The 21,837-nt window shown below is 43.7% G+C and overlaps 1 protein-coding gene and 2 long non-coding RNA genes across 8 annotated transcripts; 2 read left to right on the top strand and 1 right to left on the bottom strand.

Moving 5' to 3' along the window:
• Positions 1-1,160: 1,160 nt before the first annotated feature.
• LOC119365266 (copper-transporting ATPase HMA5-like) lies at positions 1,161-6,848 on the top strand. Its single transcript, XM_037630879.1, has 6 exons — positions 1,161-1,695; positions 3,615-5,006; positions 5,084-5,338; positions 5,426-5,548; positions 5,646-6,122; positions 6,273-6,848. The coding sequence occupies exons 1-6, from the start codon at positions 1,357-1,359 to the stop codon at positions 6,669-6,671; spliced, it is 2,985 nt and encodes a 994-aa protein (XP_037486776.1). The 5' UTR covers positions 1,161-1,356; the 3' UTR covers positions 6,672-6,848.
• A 5,978-nt stretch (positions 6,849-12,826) lies between these two features.
• On the bottom strand, positions 12,827-13,687 carry LOC119368147. The gene is made up of 2 exons (XR_005176543.1): positions 13,250-13,687; positions 12,827-13,140 (listed from the first exon to the last, which is right to left on the bottom strand). It is a non-coding gene; the product is annotated as an uncharacterized LOC119368147 (long non-coding RNA).
• A 496-nt stretch (positions 13,688-14,183) lies between these two features.
• Positions 14,184-19,883, top strand: LOC119365265. 6 transcript variants are annotated; one of them, XR_005175429.1, is made up of 9 exons: positions 14,184-14,929; positions 15,027-15,098; positions 15,612-15,939; positions 16,108-16,562; positions 16,942-17,136; positions 17,232-17,344; positions 17,543-17,690; positions 17,809-18,787; positions 19,321-19,883. It is a non-coding gene; the product is annotated as an uncharacterized LOC119365265 (long non-coding RNA). The 6 variants fall into 6 exon arrangements; XR_005175428.1 differs by having other exon boundaries at positions 17,809-18,791; XR_005175430.1 differs by having other exon boundaries at positions 17,809-18,004; positions 19,321-19,879.
• Positions 19,884-21,837: the final 1,954 nt, after the last annotated feature.

Below are 21,837 nucleotides of genomic sequence, written 5' to 3'. Positions count from 1 at the left end.
TATAATGATGTTTTGTTTAAATTACACTATTAGTATTTAACTTTCGCAAATTTTGGACTAGTGTATTGAAATTATGTTGTCTATGGCAATTCTAGTCACCGCGAGATGTTTTCGTCGGCAAGTTGTTGTTGCTCAATCGTAAAAAGTGTCCAAGTTATACTCAATCCAAGTTATGAGAAAAGAAAATTCCAAATGTTTTTTGCGGCTGCACGTGTTTTAATGCTTGTGTGTTGCAACCTGGCGATAAATATTCTAGTAGGTTATCCCGTGATTTATCTGCCCCCACATAAGTGTGATTGTGTTTTAAAAATAGGATGTTTTTGGTAAATCCCCATTCATTAAGACTTTGTTGACTTACCAAAGAAAAATAAACTTTATATGGTAAATAAACAAGAGGTTGGACAATTGATGTGGTTTTCAAGGGAAAAAAGGTAAGATGACAAAGATGAGAGTATAAAGTCTCTACTGCTTAAAAAGAACTTAAGGTTCCCATTTCACCTTTCTTCCCATCATCCTTTCGTCAAACCTTACAGGTATATGATAATCAATCACCTTAATTTACTTACCTTCTAAACCAATTCCACTTTAATTTACTTACCAAACTTCTAATCCAAATATAAGGTAATTCACGGTCAGAATTTGATGAACATTTATTTTAAAAATCACATTATTATTGACAGGTAAATTGCAAACGTACTAGAATATTTAAATCCTGTTGCAATGCACAGACATTGTTCTATCAAACCAAATAGAGGGAGAGAAGAGTGAGGGAGAGTTTGTAAGGATGGACGCGTTGTCTTTAATTAGGATTAGTAGAGGAAGCGATAAGAGGTGTGAGATGCGGTTTTTACTTTTTAGGAGAAGGCGTCCACAGAGAGAGAGAGAGAGAGAGAGAGAGAGAGAGAGAGAGACTGTATATAATTTGGAGAGACCGGAGAGAGAAAAGATTGCGGTGGCGTAGGTTTCGCTCATGAAAGTTGCCAGCGTTTGCGTTGCGCTCTACAGGTACAAGGCCGTGTACACCATGTGTTAGCCACACGACGGAACCCAAACAATATTGCTTGTGTCTGCAATTTGATCTTTCCAATCAGTTATACCGGAATTCTCCACCTGCCTACGCGACTGACGTGTTAGTAGCCATATTCTAGTCCGACGATGCGAGCACTATGAATTCGCTTTGCTTTAACGACGCTCTCCCACAGTCTCATTTTCGGGAAAAAGAAGCGCACACGATCGGCGCCACCCTCCCCGCCCTATAAATCCGGCAATGTCCGAAGCACTCTCAAGCAACTCCCCAGTCAGTGATCGTCGCGAGCTCCGGCGACCGCCGTTCCCGGACGGAGACCCTCTCTCGGTATGGCGGCGGGCACTCGAGCCCTCTTCCTCGCCTGCTTCCGCGGCGGCGGCGGCGGCGGCGCCGAGGGGAGCGGCCACCGCCTCGCGCTGCGGCCGCGGTACGCGCCCGTGCCGCGGCGCACCAAGGCGGCCGCGGTCGCCGGCGATCTGGAGGCCGCGGCGGGGGCGGCCGAGGAGGAGGAGGAGAAGGTGGCGGTGTTCGCGGTGACCGGTATGACATGCGCCGCGTGCGCCGGGTCGGTGGAGAAGGCCGTCAAGCGGCTCCCCGGCATCCACGACGCCGCAGTCGACGTCCTCGGCTGCCGCGCGCAGGTCGCCTTCTACCCGGCATTCGTCTCGGTGAGCAGAGCAGAGCACCCTGATTTTTGGGCCCTTCCTCATCAATTGTTAAGCACGCTCAGCTCAACATCCGCCGGCAGTTGCATTTTAGGGGCGTGGGGTTCGGCCATGGGGTCGGATGAATTTAGGATTTTAGATGGTCGCGTGTGATTATTTTGAGGTTTTCTTTAGTGAAAATGCTGTGCATACTTTTGATGTACAGTTATAGATGAGTACAAGGATTCATCCCGTTAGGCATGGTGGCTGCTGTGCTTACACGTCAAGTCACATGCATATGCATTGCCTCCTTATCGGAACCCTGGAAACTGACACACACGGGCGTTTTTAGCTTTAGGAGGTCCCAGCCTCGCAAAATTGGCTGATATTGGGAGCATTGGCAATTTTGCGAGGTGATAGACCATAGATTTATAGAGGCAAATGTGTCGCTCTGTGCAACTACTTCGGGGATTTAGGCAGTATATATATGGGAGAATACATTGGCAGAGGATAAACAAAAACTCCTGCTAAACAACCAATGTTGGTACGTACGGTTAATAGCATCGTGTGGCCTTAATTGGTTTTCTTTTTGAATGAGAAACCTTTAAAGGGGTGGTGGTGCCCTGAAAGTTCTTGCATTTATTGACTTTGTGTGGTTCAGAAGGCTACACGTAGACAACTTTGCTTCTGATGTGAAACTGCTAACTACTTCGCGTGCCTTTAAAACATAGAGTGTCGATTTGGTTTCTCATTGCATTCCCAATCAAGGCTGCAGACTCAGTATGAAGCTTGATTTGGGAAAATAGATTGATGATTCCTACTTATTGTTGATGTTTACAAGTTTTCAACTACAAACGCTGATAACCTTTTCTGCAAGCCAGAAATTATATGCCTATGTGTGTACAAGTACAACAACAGAATCTCAAAGTTTATCAACTAAAGTTTGTGTCTTACTTGTGGAGATTGTTACCCTTAGGTATCAATCTTCTCAAAAAACTTGTACTTAAATGTTTTCAACTTGTTAACTCTTGTGCCTCTGCTGAAGTAATGGAACCCGGCTACCTATGTACTAATGTACACGGTGGTCACATGGAAAGAAGATCTACTTCCAGCGACCCTTTGCTCTTTCCCACAGTGCATCCTTTGTTCTAACCGGGTTGCGGTGCACTCTGTTGCATAACTTCAGGTTTTTTTTATCTGTTCTTGGCGATCCTCCCACTAGACTTGAGCATATGTCAACTGGTTATTAAACTTTCAGGCTGGTAAATATTTTCTTATTCTGGAAAATTTTGCATCTCATGATTACTTTCTTTCATCAGTGGAGCATTTGGGTTGCAATCTTGTCCCGCTCCCACCATTGTTATCTCTGATTATCTTTCGAGAAAGAACTGTTATTTTTGAAGACAACGGGAAGTACATAACCTTTTTATCAGTATAGTGAAAATTATTGGTATGATAGGGGTACTTTTCCTATTGTTGGAAGTCCTTTTCCTGCAGCGTAAGTGCACTATTCTAGTTGGATGACGAGAGATACTTCATTTGATTGGAATTGTAGAATCCAAAAAAAGTTCATCTCTATTTCAACATAATGGCTGCTTGCTCACACAATTCCTTGTTGGATGGCACCTATGATTTGGCTGATGTCATTTCTTGCTCCATCTAGTAACTTTAATCAGTAATAGCTAGACGATAGTGCCACACTTAGGTGTCCTATTCAATATAGCAGTACCATCTATGGCTAAAGTAGTGAAAAGTCGAAAGTTAGCCTGGGCCACACCGAACCGTTTTTATTTTTTGAAACCTCAAGAAATTCTGAAAACAATTATGCATGTACATATAGATGTTCCTTCATTAATAATACTTCATGCTCTTACAGAGTTTGTGTCTATTTATTGATAATTTTATTTGGAGATTGAAGTTCATGTCTGCCTTCGTTTGTACAGGAGGAAAAAATTAGGGAAACCATTGAAGATGTTGGTTTTGGAGCTAAACTGATTGACGAGGAGCTTAAGGAAAAGAGCATTCTAGTGTGCAGGCTGCACATAAAAGGAATGACCTGCACGTCTTGTTCAAATACAGTTGAATCCGCCTTGCAAGCTGTTCCAGGGGTTCAGAGAGCTTCCGTTGCACTGGCTATTGAAGAGGCAGAAATCCGTTATAATCCGAGAGTTGTTGCTGCTATCCAACTAGTCAATGCAGTTGAAGAATCTGGCTTTGAAGCAATACTGGTCACCGCAGGAGAAGATCGGAGCAGGATAGACCTCAAAGTGGATGGTATTCTCGACGAGAGATCAGTAATGATAGTGAAAAGTTCTGTCCAAGCTCTTCCTGGTGTGGAAGACATAAAAACTGATACCGAGCTCCAAAAGATAACCATCTCTTACAAGCCTGACCAAACAGGTCCACGAGACCTCATTGAAGTCATCGAGTCAGCTGGATCTGGTCATATTGCTGTATCAATATATCCGGAAGCCGATGGAAGAGAGCAGCATAGAAATGGGGAGATAACGCGGTACAGGCAGTCCTTTTTGTGGAGCTTACTGTTCACAATTCCAGTGTTCCTAACCTCCATGGTGTTCATGTACATCCCAGGGCTGAAGGATGGGCTGGACAAAAAGGTTGTCAACATGATGAGCATTGGTGAACTATTGCGGTGGATCTTGTCAACACCTGTCCAGTTTGTAATTGGCCGCAAATTTTACACTGGTGCTTACAAGGCAATGTGTCATGGCTCACCGAACATGGATGTGCTCATTGCTCTGGGGACCAACACGGCGTACTTCTACTCAGTTTACTCGGTTCTCCGAGCTGCCACTTCTGAGAATTATATGTCAACTGACTTTTTTGAGACAAGTTCCATGCTCATATCATTTATCCTTCTTGGAAAATACCTCGAGATCTTGGCAAAAGGAAAGACCTCTGAGGCTATTGCCAAGCTGATGGATCTTGCACCAGAAACTGCAACTGTGCTGATATATGACAACGAAGGGAATGTTGTAAACGAGAAAGAGATCGACAGTCGGTTGATTCAGAAAAATGATGTGATCAAAGTCATACCTGGTGGGAAAGTTGCTTCCGATGGCTTTGTTATTTGGGGCCAGAGCCATGTGAATGAAAGCATGATCACCGGAGAATCACGGCCCGTGGCAAAGAGGAAGGGCGACACTGTGATTGGAGGGACGGTGAACGAGAATGGTGTGCTCCATGTCAGGGCGACATTTGTCGGATCCGAGAGTGCCCTGGCACAGATTGTAAGGCTAGTAGAGTCAGCCCAAATGGCAAAAGCTCCTGTGCAGAAGTTTGCTGATCAGATATCCAAAGTTTTTGTCCCCCTGGTGAGTTCAGTTACACTTTGTTAATCCGGTAACATTGTACTCTTACGAGTACTGAACATTCAGCTTCATGCTTGCAGGTCATCCTTCTTTCTTTGCTTACTTGGCTTACATGGTTCTTAGCTGGGAGGTTTCATGGCTACCCTAGCTCGTGGATACCATCTTCCATGGATAGCTTTCAGCTAGCTCTTCAGTTCGGGATATCGGTTATGGTGATCGCCTGCCCTTGCGCCCTAGGACTTGCAACTCCAACTGCTGTGATGGTTGCGACTGGAGTCGGTGCCTCGCAAGGTGTTCTGATCAAGGGTGGGCAAGCTCTGGAGAGTGCGCAGAAGGTATCAACAATAAGTATAAAAGTGAAAACGTGTTAGCAGATTCTCCTTCATATTGTTGACGAACATCGTTTGTATGAGATTTTACAGGTGGACTGCATTGTTTTCGACAAGACAGGAACACTGACCATTGGGAAGCCTATTGTCGTCAATACCAGGCTCTTTAAAAACATGGTCCTACGTGAATTCTATGACTATGTTGCAGCAGCAGAGGTATGCTTGTAACTATATATGTGTCTGCAGCGTCTTAGTAGATTTTTCTTGTAGTGTCTTGGGAAGATACCTTGCTCAAATGTAATTGATAATTCAGGTCAACAGTGAGCATCCGCTGGGGAAAGCGATAGTGGAGCATGCCAAGAAATTCCACCCGGAAGAAACCCATATCTGGCCTGAAGCAAGGGATTTCATTTCAGTGACCGGACACGGTGTCAAGGCAAAGATCAGTGACAAGAGTGTCATCGTGGGCAACAAGAGCTTCATGCTGTCGTTAGACATTGACGTCCCCGTGGAAGCTTCAGAAATCCTCATGGAAGAGGAAGAGAAGGCACACACAGGGATCATCGTGGCCATGGATCAAGAAATAGTCGGCATTATCTCTGTGTCTGATCCGATAAAGCCGAACGCCCATGAAGTGATATCATACCTCAAGTCAATGAAGGTGGAGTGCATAATGGTGACCGGGGACAACTGGGGAACCGCCAACGCCATCGGCAAGGAGGTTGGCATCGAAAACATCATAGCTGAGGCGAAGCCGGAGCAGAAGGCTGAGAAGGTGAAGGAGCTTCAGGTGAGCTAGACTAGACGATGTCCTTGCTTCCTCTCAAAGGGCCATATCCTTTGCTTTGTTACTTTGATTGATGGTGCTGTCACACAGTAATTAACAGGATACAGCCACGCATCCACTCACTGCCTTTAAACCTTTGATTGATCGCTGCAGCTGTCTGGAAAAACTGTGGCGATGGTCGGCGATGGGATCAACGACTCGCCGGCCCTGGTGGCGGCCAACGTCGGGATGGCCATCGGCGCGGGCACCGACGTGGCCATCGAGGCGGCGGACATCGTGCTCATGAAGAGCAACCTGGAGGACGTGATCACGGCCATCGACCTGTCCAGGAAGGCCTTCTTCCGCATACGGATGAACTACGTGTGGGCCCTCGGCTACAACATCATCGGCATCCCGATCGCCGCGGGCGTGCTGTTCCCGTCCACCCGGTTCCGGCTGCCGCCGTGGGTCGCCGGCGCCGCGATGGCCGCGTCCTCCGTCAGCGTCGTCTGCTGGTCCCTGCTGCTGAGGTACTACAAGAGGCCGTTGATCACACAGGAGCGACAGAAATAGAGAAGAGGACCATCGTGTATAATGCGTACTAGTATACATAGAATAAGCTGTAGATATCCTGTAACAAACGTGGTAGAATGACAAAGCAGCAGACCAGCAGTCCTCTGATGAAAATGTATATATAACTCTAGTAGTAATATGAATGTTCTTGATGCAAGTTATGCATATGTACTCCTATTGTGCTGTGCCGGTTCGCTTTAACAGGTACTCCCTCCGTCCGGAAATACTTGTCATCAAAATGGACAAAAAGAGATGTAGAGGGAGTAGGGAATAAATTACGTAGCATACTACTAGTCCACTATAGATCGCAACTTTGACCTTTGATGAAGGGAATTGAACGACTTTGGGAGGGGTCAGGGGGTCAAGGTGCTGTGACTGACCGGGGTCAAGTTCGAAAGCAATAAGTAAAGATGGTGCTCTGTGACTACGCTAGATTCCGGCAAGAAGCATGCCTCTTCACGGTGCGTTGTCCACTTGTCCTCCCTGTTGAGGGATGCGATGCCAGTCACCTAACGAAGCCGGTTAACTTTGCGACCAAAAGGAACCTGATATAAAGTGACACAGCTTTAATTTCTTTCGAGAGGATTGTAAAGTGAGCGCAGTAGCCGGTGTTTTCCTATAACGATGATACTCCTAGTAAAGTAATAATAAGACACAAGTCGCAGCAAAGATGGCGCGAAAGATGCTAGACCGGATCCATCAAACAAAGCTCAACCGGTTCTCCACGGTTGCCTGCCGTGTCGACCTTCTTCTTCTTGTGGCCCGTCAGACGGCGACCGGCGAACAGCATGCCGTCCACGTCTCTCAACGGCCCAAGGCATCTATCCACATTCAACTTTTTCATATTCACCACTTGCTTCTACTGTATTATATATATGGTTGCACCATAAACCAAGCTGATCGTCGACGTCCGTCAGTCTCAATTGCTCGCTAGTCATTCGTCGTTGATGCGCTTTGCAGCATCTCGCAAGCAGAAGGGGAATACCGCTCGCCCACCGCCCGCCCGCCCGCATCGGGCCGGGCATATCCGCCCGGCCCTTCTAGACCGGCCCATTCAATTCGTGCGTCATGCATGATGGCGTGGCGCTATGCCAGGCCCCAAACGCACAACGGAACGCCGGGTTCCCGTTGTGATTGTTTGCGAATTTGCGCGTACTAGTAAGCTTGCACGTGCAATGCACGTCTCTCCCCAAAAAAATCTTTGCTTATAGAATCCTTCTAAGCCGTCTATATTGCATTGTCTACGTTACATTGGATAATCTATGATGAATGCAATATGAAAGCTCACTTAGTCACCACAAATTTAGAAATATCTGGACTCAAAATTTCAAACATGTATCTAGAATTACTGGAAATGTGCCTTTTACAAATATAAAGAAGACATGTTTGCTCTTGACAACTTTGCTGAATTCAGAAATATATGCATCTTACGGCAATTTCCACGTCACCTCACCGTTGTCGGCAAGCGGAACCGCTATGCAGCAACTGTGTTTAGGTAATTAACCATACAAAATAAGAATATAACTCCTTGCTATGTGCCGGCCGCCGCCACGAGGGCCTTGCTTGGGTCGACTGTTTTCGCTCAGCTGCCCATAAGTGAAACTTTGCGTCCTCTGTGCCCTGTGCCTTGCTATGTACTATGTCCTTCCATGTATCTATCTCACTCTTTGTAATACCCTTTGACCATCCTAGCAATTTGGGCATTTTTTAACTTAAAAAATGTTATATATGATTTACAATAGGATCACCAATCGAAACAAATATGATGTACTGAACTGTTAATTCAACATCACTCGACAACATAATGGGCGCGGTAGGCAAAAAAATATGACAACCTGAATTCTAATGCACAAAGGATCTAGTTGACAACGTTAAGTGGGCACAAGGACAACCACCCTGTACTCAACCTGAATTCAGAATTAGTGATTGCAGCAAAATCCATATAACATGACACATGAAACAACAATCACCCTGACCCTACTGCCTAGTTTGACCATATGAAAAGTAGACCAAGGCTAATTGATTATCTTGTAGTTTCATGTAAAATTTATATAGTACAGGAAAGTTCATCAGAAATTTTGGTGTCCGTTTTTTTTTTGACAAAACTGGTCAAATAGAAAAAAGACAAGCTAACTGCTACAGGTCAATCAAAAGCTTATGCACCATGTTTCAAGGAAACGCAGAACAAGTCCAATTGAGCAGCATCAAACCAATCAAAGCTTGCAGTCGAGTGATACAGATGTGGTGGATGATTCCATATAACTAAAACATGTAACAAAAGGGAAAGAGTTCTGTAAAGAATGCACATAACCTATTTAATACTCGTATTCCTTCCTCTTCACTTCCACCTAAATCTACTCTTACATCAAAACGTTGCACAATCCATGTGGGATGAACTGATAATAAAGTGCACTCATAAGTGTTTGGCATTTTGTCCCTGTTAATCATGTTCGTGCAATGCATGTATTGACTAATAAAGCCAAAATGGAAAGTCTTAATTGCATATGAAAGTTAAGAGCATAAATGCGTCCACTCATTGGAAATTAAATTCATACATGACATGCTACCTCTAAGCAATATACTGAAACAAGGTCAAGTTTCAAAAAGGTATATGTTAGATCTGTAAGTAACCATCCACCTTTAATTATAACTCAGAAAATATTCGGTTCAAGTGATTACCTGGGTTGAAGAACTAACTGGTTACGGATTCAACAACTGCCAATGTTATCCACTCTTACTTCACTCGACATAGACAATATTCATCTTACAAACAATAAATAGCTTCATAAGGATGTATCCATTAGGATAAAAAACTTGCAGATCAAATTCTATAGACCTTTAAAAAAAATCTATAGAGGGCATATGCTGAAACAAAACATTGACTAATCTAAGGACTAACATTGGCATACAACATGGGCGTAGCTCTCTATATAAAACCATTCTTAAGTGAACATAAAAAAAGAACATTTGCAACATTGACATTTGAGCAATTGAAAAGGATATTTAGATACATTATAACTGAGCACCTTTCTAGCCCTCTCAGGCTATTAGCATTTTTAGCCTTTGGATCATCAGTTTAGGATGTTTTCAGCCGTCAGATTTACTCTTTGTGTTCGCTAAAACCGAGCGTTTCCTTGCTGGGCCGCTGCTCCGATGACTATTTTGGACGTCTGGTGTGAAATTGGGCCTAACGGGCTTCTACGAGTCTACTTCCGTCCTGTTTCTAGAAAAAAAAAACACGACGCTCCTCCTTTCGTCTCCCTCGCAGTCCCACTCGCGCACGACCTACCTTCACCAGCCCTAGGTGTGCCGCCGCCGCCATGGTCTTCATCTCGCAGCCCCTTAACCGCCCTGTCGGACCGGCGCCTCCATCTACGCTTGCCCACCGTTGTCCTCCTTCTCCTGTATATTCCCTAAAGGGCAGCAGTGAGCATCTTTTTCTCGAGCCGGCGACGAGCTCCATCCCCAAATCAGTGGTGCACTACATCCCTGAAGCATGTGTCCGATTTTGAAGCCATATTTGGAGTCCATGGGCGCGCCGTCGCCAGATCCACCACGTCGAGCAACCAGCCGAACGTACGTACAGTCAGACATCTGACCGTTTTCAATTGGGGCCTCTCGGTTGGGAGGGGCTCACGACATGCGCCACTTCGAGGGGCTCGAATGGCTGTAATCTGTAAGACAGGTTCCTTCATGTGCAACTTCCAATTTATTCTACATCTGACTTGTTTATTTATAGTAGATCCTTTGTAAGTAGATGACATCCCGAAGGAATAGGCGGGTGACAACGCTGCATGGTGAAGCGAAGATCTTACTAACGGGGGAGGCAAGGACGAGGCGGGAGGAGTGTGGGTGGTGGTGGCCGGTGACAACTACAGCATCTACTTCTCTCCCGTGTTGCGCTTCGTCTCGCAGCTCACCGGAGATGCTGTTCGTGACTTCCATACCCTCAGCCACCACCCTACATCTTCTCCAGGCAGTGGCGCTACAGCTTGGTCATGCCCCATGCGATCCCGTCTCCTGATCTTGATTCGAATTCAAGAGTAACTGTAAGGTAGACCCTCTCCTCAACACCATTACAGTTCACGTATTTAGTTTGAATCCTCTCAGCCCAACCTACACATGTCAACTGAAGTATTGCAAGATGTTCCACATGTCTCCAGTTTGAATTCCAACCATCCAGAAGATTAAGGAAACACTTTTTGTTAATAAAATTGGCAGGACCCATGCAAAAATGTACAGTTGTAGTCGAGCATTAAGTCATAATTTGGAACTTCTTGGCATAAGACATGAAAAGGTAAACATATCCTGAATCTTCTATGATCTGCAGATTCGGTTTGTGAGGTAGTGACAAAATATGTCTTCTAAGCTTTACATCAATTATCGCAGAATAGTACTACATATATTTAAAAAAAATAGTCATGAAGGAGCCGGCCCTTGATCAAATACATGAACTTATCAAGATGCTTATCTGAAGAATGCTCACAAATTACGTGTTGCATGTATAGATAATACTACATCAACCTTATTGGTTCTATGTAGTGTTTTTTAGTATGTTGCCGTTGCAATACGATAGTTTGCTTCTTCAGTTTGTGACCTTAACTATCATAACAATTATGTATTGGGTTCATGGAAGTTAGGATACTGGCATGTGTTTCCTTCTCAACAATGACCTTGCTACAACATCATCGCAACTGTCACCTGTGGACTGACACCACTTCCTGTTGGCCATGGATCCACCATAATCTTTGCCTGCTCTATGGGCCACCAATGTTCTTCCTGGTTTAATTATGTGGTTTGTTCTGTGAGGATTTTGTTGTAGCTAGATTCCATAATTGCTGTCAGAAGAGTTTCAGTTTCGTCTCAATTCTTGGGAGAGCTGGTAGAGATCTCCCCCTTCTTTTGATTATGTCAATTGCTTTGCTTACTGCTATCAGCAAATTACCTAGAAATTCTTAATTAGTGCATTGCCGATGTTCTGAACTTCTGATACATGTACGCATCAGAGCAAGCAAGAACTGAATCCTCCATTTTCTTGGTGTATGTATGATGCTTTCCTGCATTGGTGCCAATTTTTTGCGTGCGTCTTAACATATAATATAATGGTAAGTTGTACCAACTAGATGTATTACATCAATTCATAGTGTTGCCTTCATCCAAGCTCGTTCGGAAGCAAAATGTTTGATTTTCTTTCTGAGGTAGATGGATGTTTTTTTTATGGATGCCAATGCTGAAGTGATACATCCTTCATAGTGCTACTAGCTAGCTGGTTCCAGAAGTGAGTGTTTTGCTGTTTTGGTAGTCTGATCCATTTTTCGTGCTTGCAAATATCTTCTGTACAATTTTTTATCATTTGAATGGCTAGCTTTCGATTTATTTTGTAGGGAAATAACATCCAATCAGGTTCCACTTTTGTCCTAATAGTTTCCAGGTCAAAAACATGTATTTATCTTCCTGAAAGGAAAATTGTAACTTAACTTACCAATACAAATGTGTTTTCATTGGCACATTCTGGTTGTATTTTCATATGCTTTTCTTCCCCCAATATATTTCTAATGTGATTGATAAGTAAGGCCCTGTATCATCTTTCTCAGATTTTTAAAGCTTCATGCACTACCACAATGGTTTGGAAAGACTTAGTTCAAGCACAAGATTATTTCTACTCTTTTAATGAATATAAATGTGTAGATTTCTGGGATCTCATATCCAAGACACGACGGTAGATGAACTTTCAGCAGACCTTAATCTCGCCACAGATAGATGGGCGCAGCAATGCGTCAAGTATTCCTTTGTGCTGCACAGCCAACTGATTAAACTCTTCCCGTTAATGACTTGGAAATATATGAATCAATTTATGTTAATTTAACTTTTGTGATCTGTACATTAATATATTAATGGGAATTCCTACCAATCCATTGTAAAAATGGACGGGCACGGCAACGCGCGCCTTCGATGATCTAGTTTCTATGTTAAGGTGCATGCCATATTTCTCATGCACTATTTTTATTCAGAATTCCTACTTGTTGTTATTAGTACGTCATTATTCTGAATTCCTACTAAGTGTTATTAATTTAGTGAAGATAACATGCATTGATGTTTATGTTTCGTTAATAAGTAAATACAGGGAAGAAACTCATGTGCACACTCTGCAGATATAAAAAAAACTAATGCAATAAGACACTGTTCAGGTTATACCAACATTTAAGTCTTGTCAGACCACAATAAGAGAACAATCATTCTCAGATTGATACTTGGTTTCAGTAATAAGAAGGATCACAAGTTCGACCTAAAAAAGGATCTCCATTTAGTTACTGGAGTTACAAATTCAAGGTGATGCCTTAATTTGCCGTTGGCTTCAAGGATGTGACCTCCCCTCCCCTCCTTGGTTATTCCTTTTCCCCAGCTTCGGTTCATTGAGCTTTCTTCTTCCATGTACATGTAGTACAGTCGGGCATCTTAGATCAAACATCTGCAAGTTTTGCAACCTCAACATTGTGGATCTGCACAAGACGCAGTAGTAGGAAACAAGAACCTCGTTGTAGGACGGACCGGAAGTCACTCAAGGAAGCAGTTCTTACCTGCAGACCATCGAATCGGCGGCACTGGGCGCACGAACTGTTCCACACAGGTGGCGCAGAGGAAGAACGCATCTGCTAAGGGAGGAGCTTCTACGTTGTCGCGGCGTCGTGTAGTCTTTGTTGACGGCCGTGTGGAGGACGGCGGAGTCGCCATCGGCTGTGTGGGGGACGGGCCAGGGACAGGCGCCGAGCGCCACAGGAGAGACGGTCGGACGGCCGCCGACGGTGAGGCGGACGGGCGGGCCGCCGACGGTCGCCGTGCGCCACAGGATAGCCGGACAAGCGAGGGACGGGGGTGAGCGGCGCGAGGGAGGTTGCGCTGGCGGCGCTGGTGTTGTGCAAGCGAGCGCGGCGGTGGATAACTGGAGATGGATGCCGATGCGCAGTCGGGGAGATGCGTTTAGCCCCGTGCTGTGCCACTAAACACGGAATCAATTTGGATTAATGGATCATTATCAGGGAAGCGATGTATTTGGGGTGGCCCCGGGACGCACGGCGCGGAATGTTTCCTTCGGCAGAGTTTTCGTCCGCCGGGCAAATTGCTAAACGTACTTTTCGGCTGAGGTTAATAAAATCTTAACGGTTAGATTAAATTGAATGATCCTGATCGTGAGGCTGTCATTGGTCTGTGTTGTTTTGCGTACATTAGGCTGGGTACACTTAACGATGAATATGTTTTCTTGTTTAATAGTAATAATATATAATATAATAATATAATATAATAGTATATAATAATATAAGTATATCTCTACTTCTAATGGAGCAGTTGACGAATAGTCCGTGCGGTTTATTTTCGCTGGTTTATTTTCGTCATCCTCCCACCTCCGTTTTATTTTCGTCATCTTCCCACCTCTGCTTACTCGGTACCCTCCAGCGAAATAAACCGGTGCCAAAAAAACCAACACTGGGTAATTGGTCGCACGCACTCGCACCCTACCCCACCCCACGCCACGCACGATCCCCTCACCGCCGCCCCTCTCCGGATCGCCGCCACCGCCACCGCCGCTCCGGATCGCCGCCGCCGTCCCTCCGGATCGCTGCCCCCACCGCTGTCGTCGCCGCCGTCTCTCCGGATAACCGGCAGCGCCGCCGCCGCCGTCTGGATCGCTGCTGATGTATCTCCAGATCGCAGCCACCGCCGCCGTCTGGATCGCCGCCGCCATCACACAGAAGACAGTGCAGGAGCTGCCGCCGCCGCCCGCCCCCCATCTCCTCCCCTGATCCAACTAAACATCCCGTAAACTGAAAAAGAGGGTGATTGGTTAGGATGCTGCAGCAGCTAATAAGATGGGAAGACAACTCACTTTGCCCCTCCTCCAAGCACATCAGCGACTCTTCGATCTGCTTCTCTCCCTCGCAAGATATGAGATTCTTATATACCATTGTTGCATCATGTTGCACACATGCAATTCTATTGTTTTGTGTAAGAACCATTGACTTTTGTGGAGAAGTTCGCGTCACGATGGAATTCTGCTGTCAAGGTCGCCATGTCGGCGAGCTCGTTGGCGTCATACTGCCCCAACAAGAGCGCCATCGGGTCGGCGGCGCTGCTGGCGGCTGCAACCATGGATGATGGAAATTGTGAGTCCTGCAAAATCCGTGCGTGGGTTAGGATAACAGGTTGAGCCATCTGTTCCTCTACAGTCAAACGCTTGATTGGGATGTTCTATCCATGATGGGGTAGGTTTGCACTATTCAATTTCGCAATGTGTCGTTTCTGCCATATAGCTTATATTGTTTTGTACAATAATTAGTCATATTAACTCATTTTCTATAGATCAGATTCATGAAACTCGACTTGTTGAAGAAGTTTCAGTCCAGCTTCACTCACCGCCTTTCATTGTCATCGGTAAGTCCCGTGCTCCTTTTGTCCTGAATATACCATGCAATAAATTTCTATCAGGCAAAAAACGCCGTGTCTTGACACCTGCCAATATCCCTTTCTCATGTGTGAACCATACACACTTTTAATTTATCACCTGATGTGTGTAACGAAAAAGTATATCAAAACTGGATTATCTTATGTAACAGTCCGGCTGTGGATGAAGTTCAAAAGGATTCAATAGCTATGGCCAGAAAAGATATAAAAAGGAAGTTGTTCAAAGCAGTGCATCACTTCCGATGGCAAAGAACAAATTGACATTACAAGCCTGATTGAGACTTACAATACACTAACACTTTAACAAGCTGCGACCACTAATATTATAGTTTAGTACAATCATATTCCTTAAGTATTATAGCCCAGAAAGCCAGATTATAGTCGTTGCCACATTAATCAAATTCTTGTCTTGAGCAATATAGATAGATAAATAACAATAGCAGCTATGTTGTTTTTTGCAATTACAATATGCTTAATCTGCAGAGACAACCAACATTGCTCAGAACGCCGCATCCCCGGCCTACTCTCTCTTCACCCGTCAATGCTCATGTGCTTCGACCCTCCCCGACCCCTCCCAGCAAGCAGTAGAGTCTCTCTTGTTCGAGCTCCACCGGGCCGCGGCGGCGACGTCCATGTTCGTTGGGCGGAGCACAATGCTGGGGTTGAAATCCACCATGCTGCTACTGATGAGGCTCTCCTCCTTTGTCCACCGGTTATCGGACAACTGCCTATGAGACATCCACCGTCGTACACTCATTTGATCGTGCTGATGCGCCTGGCTGTGGGATGGCTTCTGCTGGGATGCTTCGAGGTGAGGCCACTCATGAACTTGCTAAGACGTCTTTACCTTAAATTACAATTTCTTATTATGATCTTGAACGAATACTAAGGCTTGCATCTTTTATAAAGCTTGCCAATTACTGTGTAGTTTCAGTTAACATTAAAGTCACCTGTGGTGAATCTCTTTTCTTGTCCACAGATTTCACGAATCCATTATGAAGAAATAGGGTGGCCGCCCGCTTTATTTCATGAATCCATTATCGCCTACAGAATAACGTCCTGGCCCTCCCAGTTTGAGTGATTCACTTTATTTTGCTATATCTCAACTGTACATGCATCGTTTATGTTCGCCGGCCTGCGCCCCTGTGTCTCCTCATGTTAATGTGGTTGCTGGTCGCGGGACTGACAAGGAGGTCATTGTGGAGCGGTGGTGCTGGCTGTGGCCTACCAGGATATCATAAGTTCTCCCTTGTTCTTTTGTGTTTGAATCAGATTTAGTGGTTCTTGATTTTACAGGCATGCATCGATCTTGCTCATGTTCTGTATGTAGGATACACTTAATGTTTTATGGGATGTTCTGCAGACTTTTAGAACACTAAGGGCATATTTTGGCTTGAATGCCGTTGGGTCGATGAAGGTCATGCAACATGGCAGGTAAGTGCTCCTCTCCCCTTTCCCTCTATGCTAAAAATTAGTTCCAATTTCCATGCAAGTTCGCCAATTTAGATCTAGAGGTAAAGGTTCTGTACGAGGTTAATTAGGAGGGTCTTGCTGGTGACTACTTGAACTCAAGTTGGACAACATATGCAATGTCCAATTCAGCGAGATACCATGACTCGATTTCACTTTCATTCCACAGTTGAGATCATAATTTGATTGATATTTTGCATCTTTTATAGATATAGATTGATAACATTTAATGATGTTATAGGATATATATAATAATTAGAAAAAGAGACACCACATGTCTTATGGATCAAAACTGATACTTGCTCATGCTGGCATCTCAAGGAATTTTACTTTCCAAATACAGGTGTGCATGTGTCCACTTGGAAGCTACTTGTTTCGTGAGTTGTTCGAGACGAAAACCCAGTCTATATGATGGACTGCTCTCCTATTTTTTTTATGTGTGCGCCTGCTCCGTGCTCTTTTGTTCCCAGCAGGCTATTGTGTTGATCCATGGGGATTTCTTTTTACCCCTGCCATTGGTTTTCTCTGTAAAACGCAGGTGTTCCCAATACTTTTGTTTTATAAAAAAGCTGGGCTGTCATAGCCTTTTCTCTGAAAGCGTTGATTGTTAAACTACTAAAATGTCTTCTGTAGGTTTTGCTTACTCGTGGTTGTATGTTGGCTTCGTGCTGGTGGGCTATAGTTCTCCTGTCACAAATCATGGAGACATTCATCCTCGCAGATTTCTGCTCCTGCTATGTGAAAAGGTAAATTCCCAATGAACGAACCCCCTGAATAAAGGGATGTCCATTTGAAACGAACAAGCTTACTTGTCTTAGGTGGAGTGTCAATCAGTTTGTTACTTATGAAGTACTCATGACATTTACCCAATTAATTTCATTGACATGATTTGATTGATGAAAATGTATCGCTTCTTCATTGGTTAACTATTAATTTTTATTCAGGGCAATCCACAACATGAATATACATGTAGCAATGGTGTGCCCTTGGAACGTCCTGCAGTAAGCCCTCTAAAAGAATCCTTATGAAGTGTTCCTAGAGTTTGGTGGATATGACCGGAGTGATATTTTCATAAGGAAGTCCAAGGCACAAGTATGTATCACCCGAAGACGAATTTCTAATCATCTTAGTACAGGTTCTGAGCAAGAAACATCCTAAAGTAAATCATGTGCTGCTATGTACGTCATGATGCTTCCTCCTGTTCATCCAGGGGCTATAAATGTTAAGGATTGCCTGACCGCGACAACTATTGGGTTCCGTCTCACCATGAAGTGTCGCAATAAGGCCATTGATCCAGTTGTTGGGTATGCACATTGTGGAATGGTTGTAGCAACTCGCTGGACTGCGAATCAGGCCATTCCCTTCCTCAGCAGAGCAGTCGGGCAATTTTTGGACTACAAAATTAGGTAAGTAATTGAATATATTTGTATGGTCTGAAAAGCTTTCCATTTAAATGTTTCACGAAACTAGACCTTTTCTTTTGTAAACAAGGACTAGAACCGTGGAAGAAGTTACTGAGTTAGCCTAATCTAAGATAGAACAGATGCACTTTTGGAAAGCTTTTTTGATTGCTAAATCCGATTATCAGAGCTAAGAAGCAACTTTTCTAAACATATAGTTTGACAAGTTGTTACTCTTTGTGCACTGTGTGTGCTGCTTCTTTTGAACGTTCAGAGTTGAAGGTTATTTCTGCTCTAATGTTATACATTTTTATTAGCATGACGCAAGGTTAATTTATTTCTTCTTATCTTGTGTTATTTATTTTTCAAATATTATAAACCGCTGATGCCCGAATCCTGCTTTATTCAATTGAATGTAAAGTTCTCTCCTTCAATATTCTAATGCTTTACCAATTTTTCATATGTGAGAAACCGAGAAGAAGGGCGCATGCACAATTTATACCAGCATCACATGCCAAATTGGTTTCTCTTTGTGTTAGTTTCCTTCTCAAATTGGCAAGTTGTAGAGATCAGATTCTTTTCCCTTCAAACGAATATAAAACACTCTTCTTTACTTTCCGATTCATTCATTTATTTTTGACACTCTGTTCATTTAAAATTTTGAAGTTCAAATGAATAAGTAAGAGCTGCAGTTGATCATGTTGTCCAAAAAAGGCTTGATCCAACCAACAGAATGACTTGATTAATTGGGCTTATAAGCTGGTTGCATCAACTGATAGATGCACTAATGTATGTAAGTGAAATTATCTCCTTGAGTCATGATTGGCATATTTCCTTGCTTGATGAAGGTTCCATCTCTACATAATACTCCCTCCATTCCTAAATATAGGGTGTATAGTTTTTGGCACAGAAATTAAAGAACACACATGGAGGGAAAATTTCACAAATTTTGGGCGACATTACACATGACTAATTGACATGAGAAAATAGAGGAGCTTGCGTGATATAAGGAAATGTAAACAAATCCCTCAAAAAATTATCCAAACGAGTGGTGCAGCGCAATACACCTTATATTTAGGATTTTTTTTCTCAAAAATCTATACACCTTATATCAAGGAACGGAGGGAGTAGTTTTCTATGCATATGAAACTGCTCTATATAGACAAAAGGTGGACGACTACAAATCCAGTGGCCATTACTCCGTTGTGGACATGGGAGTCGTCTGAATTTTGTCGTCCATATAGCAAGGTTCCTATGCATATCCTGTCAAGTAATTGTTTTCATGAAAATATGAGGTGGCCATGGGCATCAATCTTTCGCAGGTTCAGGGTTGAAAATGTCGACAACTTTGTATGGTTGAAGGATATTCCAAGATTTCCCACTCTCGCAAGAAAACAACTTGGCTCACTTATGATAAGATGCTCTGGTGTTAAGTTTCTCCTCTTTTATGGACCAAGAAGATGAACTATTTTGACAACATCAACTGCATTTGTACTGACAGAGCATTTGTTAGCTGACAGAGCATTTGTTGTGATTGTGTTGGAAGTGTCGTGTATGGCAAAGGTAGATCCCGTTGTAGTGCAGAGCAGAGTTAGCACCATTCAAGTCCATTATTGAATGTGTGGATATTACTAAATGATGTATGTCTCATTTTCATATTAAAGTGTGGCTTCTATTGCAAAAAAAGCTTGCGGCAAAGCCGAGGAGATGGATTGCAAGGGGGGGAGAGAAGATGTTTTCGTAGATTAAATTTTGTAAGAAAAGTAGTGTGTATATACTCTCTCTGTGATTTAACTTTGACCACCAAACTTAATTGATGATATATGTGTTATGTGTCATAAAATTATACCATTGGAGTTTTTTGTAATACGAATTTGATGATAAATTTTGTGACATGTAAGCGACAATTTGTTGATCAAAGTGCTTGAGTACATTTAAATTTTGAAATGTGTGACGCCTGTGCAGTAGGTAAATTGTGACACAGAGAGTAGTATTTATTTGTCCGAGTTGGGTGGAGAAGAGACCTCATTAGTAGTTCCCTATATTTGGTCATGGTAAATATGTCCACCTCAAACTTGAATGCAGTCATGGATTTTGTCTTAACAGTAGTCATGATTTTGTCTTAAGAGTAGTACAGAGTGATATTTGTTGCAAAGAAATCATAAGCCGCAAGCGACATGTTGTGAATCAAAATGATTTTTTTATCAATGCATTAAATTTGTTGTTTCATGGCAACACACGGGCATTCAGATGTATCTAGATGGCAACGTTTATTTCTGTTTGGTATTCCAACGAGCATAGATTGGTAAATTTATATATTTCATTATCATAACATATAAAATACAGGTATTTATTTTTGTTATCACTATATTCAAGATAAAATTAATTTAGGAAATGGAAGGGATGTGTCCGGCTATTTTACTTTTTGTTTTATGCTCTGGTGGGTGTACGGTTTGTACGGTGTATACTCTCCATTACATATTTTAAGATCTTTGATGAGAAGTATTTGTGCTAATTACATATATTGCTTGTACAGAATGGGTATAAGTCAAGGAAGAGGTTTTTATTATACTTGCTCAGGTATTATGGCGGACGAAGCTAAAAACAATATTTCTGATATTGCACAAAGATTTCTTAAGCACACCAAGTAAATCTTAGTTTCTAAAGATTTTTAGTGGGATAATCAGTCTACATGTATACATCTTCCAATTGTCTTTTTGTTAATAATTTACATTGCAAGTAAAATATACTTCAATTATTACCCGATTGTGTTTGTGTTATCTTTTTTTAATATATACAATTTAGCATGCATTATGTTTATATAACTCTAGCAAAATATTTCAAAAACCCGTGGCAACGCACGGGCATTATACTAGTAGATATAGACTACGTGTGTCTACTGACTAGCGAGTAGCGACGACGACCATACCATACCATACGTGTGAATGTGAAAGGACGTGCGCGTGTGAGCGGGACGGCCGGAGCCACAGGAGTAAAATGCTGCGCTGAAAGCTGTCCACGTGAGTTGCTCCATCCAAGCCAAGCACCTGCCCATCTCATCTCATCTGCATGCAGGAGGCGTGACCGTGCTTGGTCCGATCCAGCCGCGGACGGATGACGCTTCCAGAAGCAAGGTGCCTTCCGGACATCGATGCTTTCTCGGTCAGACTTCCGGGTCCACGGCTCAGCCACAAAATCTTTTTCGGCACGGTGTTGTGTCTCAAGATCTGTGAGTTTTTTCTTCTTATTATTTTTACTCCGACGACAAAGATTTGTCAAGTTCGTGACGACGAGAATACGACATGCATGAAAGCCGTCCACGTGCAGTCGGCGACTGCACGAGACCACGTACACGTACAGCGGTACAGGGATGCTTCCAGAGTTTCACTAGCGGCCGATTTTCGTGTTTCGGCCCTTTTCACTAAAGTTGAGAGCAACTCCACTCGTTCGGCCCAGTGAAGCAGCCGGCCCTATTTCGGACCTCCATCGCCCGACGCTTTTTAGGTTCTCAAAGCGATTTAGGTCCCTGTCACGCTCCTAGGGACCTGACATTTTTCGTTACCAAAAAAGGCCACAAGTCAGGTGATCAGCGCCACAAGGTCAGGCGATCACCATGCCACAGGTCGGTGATCAATAACTTGAAACTTCAGCGTTCAAAAAAAGGACACGTAGGCAATGCATCAAACGGTGGTGCCGTCCTTCGGCGTTGGACTGGCAGGAGTCGGCGTCGGCGCGGCTTCTGTGTTGGGCGTCGTTGAGGCGTCGCTCGGGCTTGGCGGCGGCGTTGGGGTCGTCGTGGGAGTTGGCGCCGCTGTCGATGGCATCTCGTTCAGGATGAG

Source organism: Triticum dicoccoides, chromosome 2B (assembly GCF_002162155.2).
Source record: "Triticum dicoccoides isolate Atlit2015 ecotype Zavitan chromosome 2B, WEW_v2.0, whole genome shotgun sequence".
Lineage (NCBI taxonomy): Eukaryota > Viridiplantae > Streptophyta > Magnoliopsida > Poales > Poaceae > Triticum > Triticum dicoccoides.
This window is presented reverse-complemented; position numbering and strand designations above follow the sequence as displayed.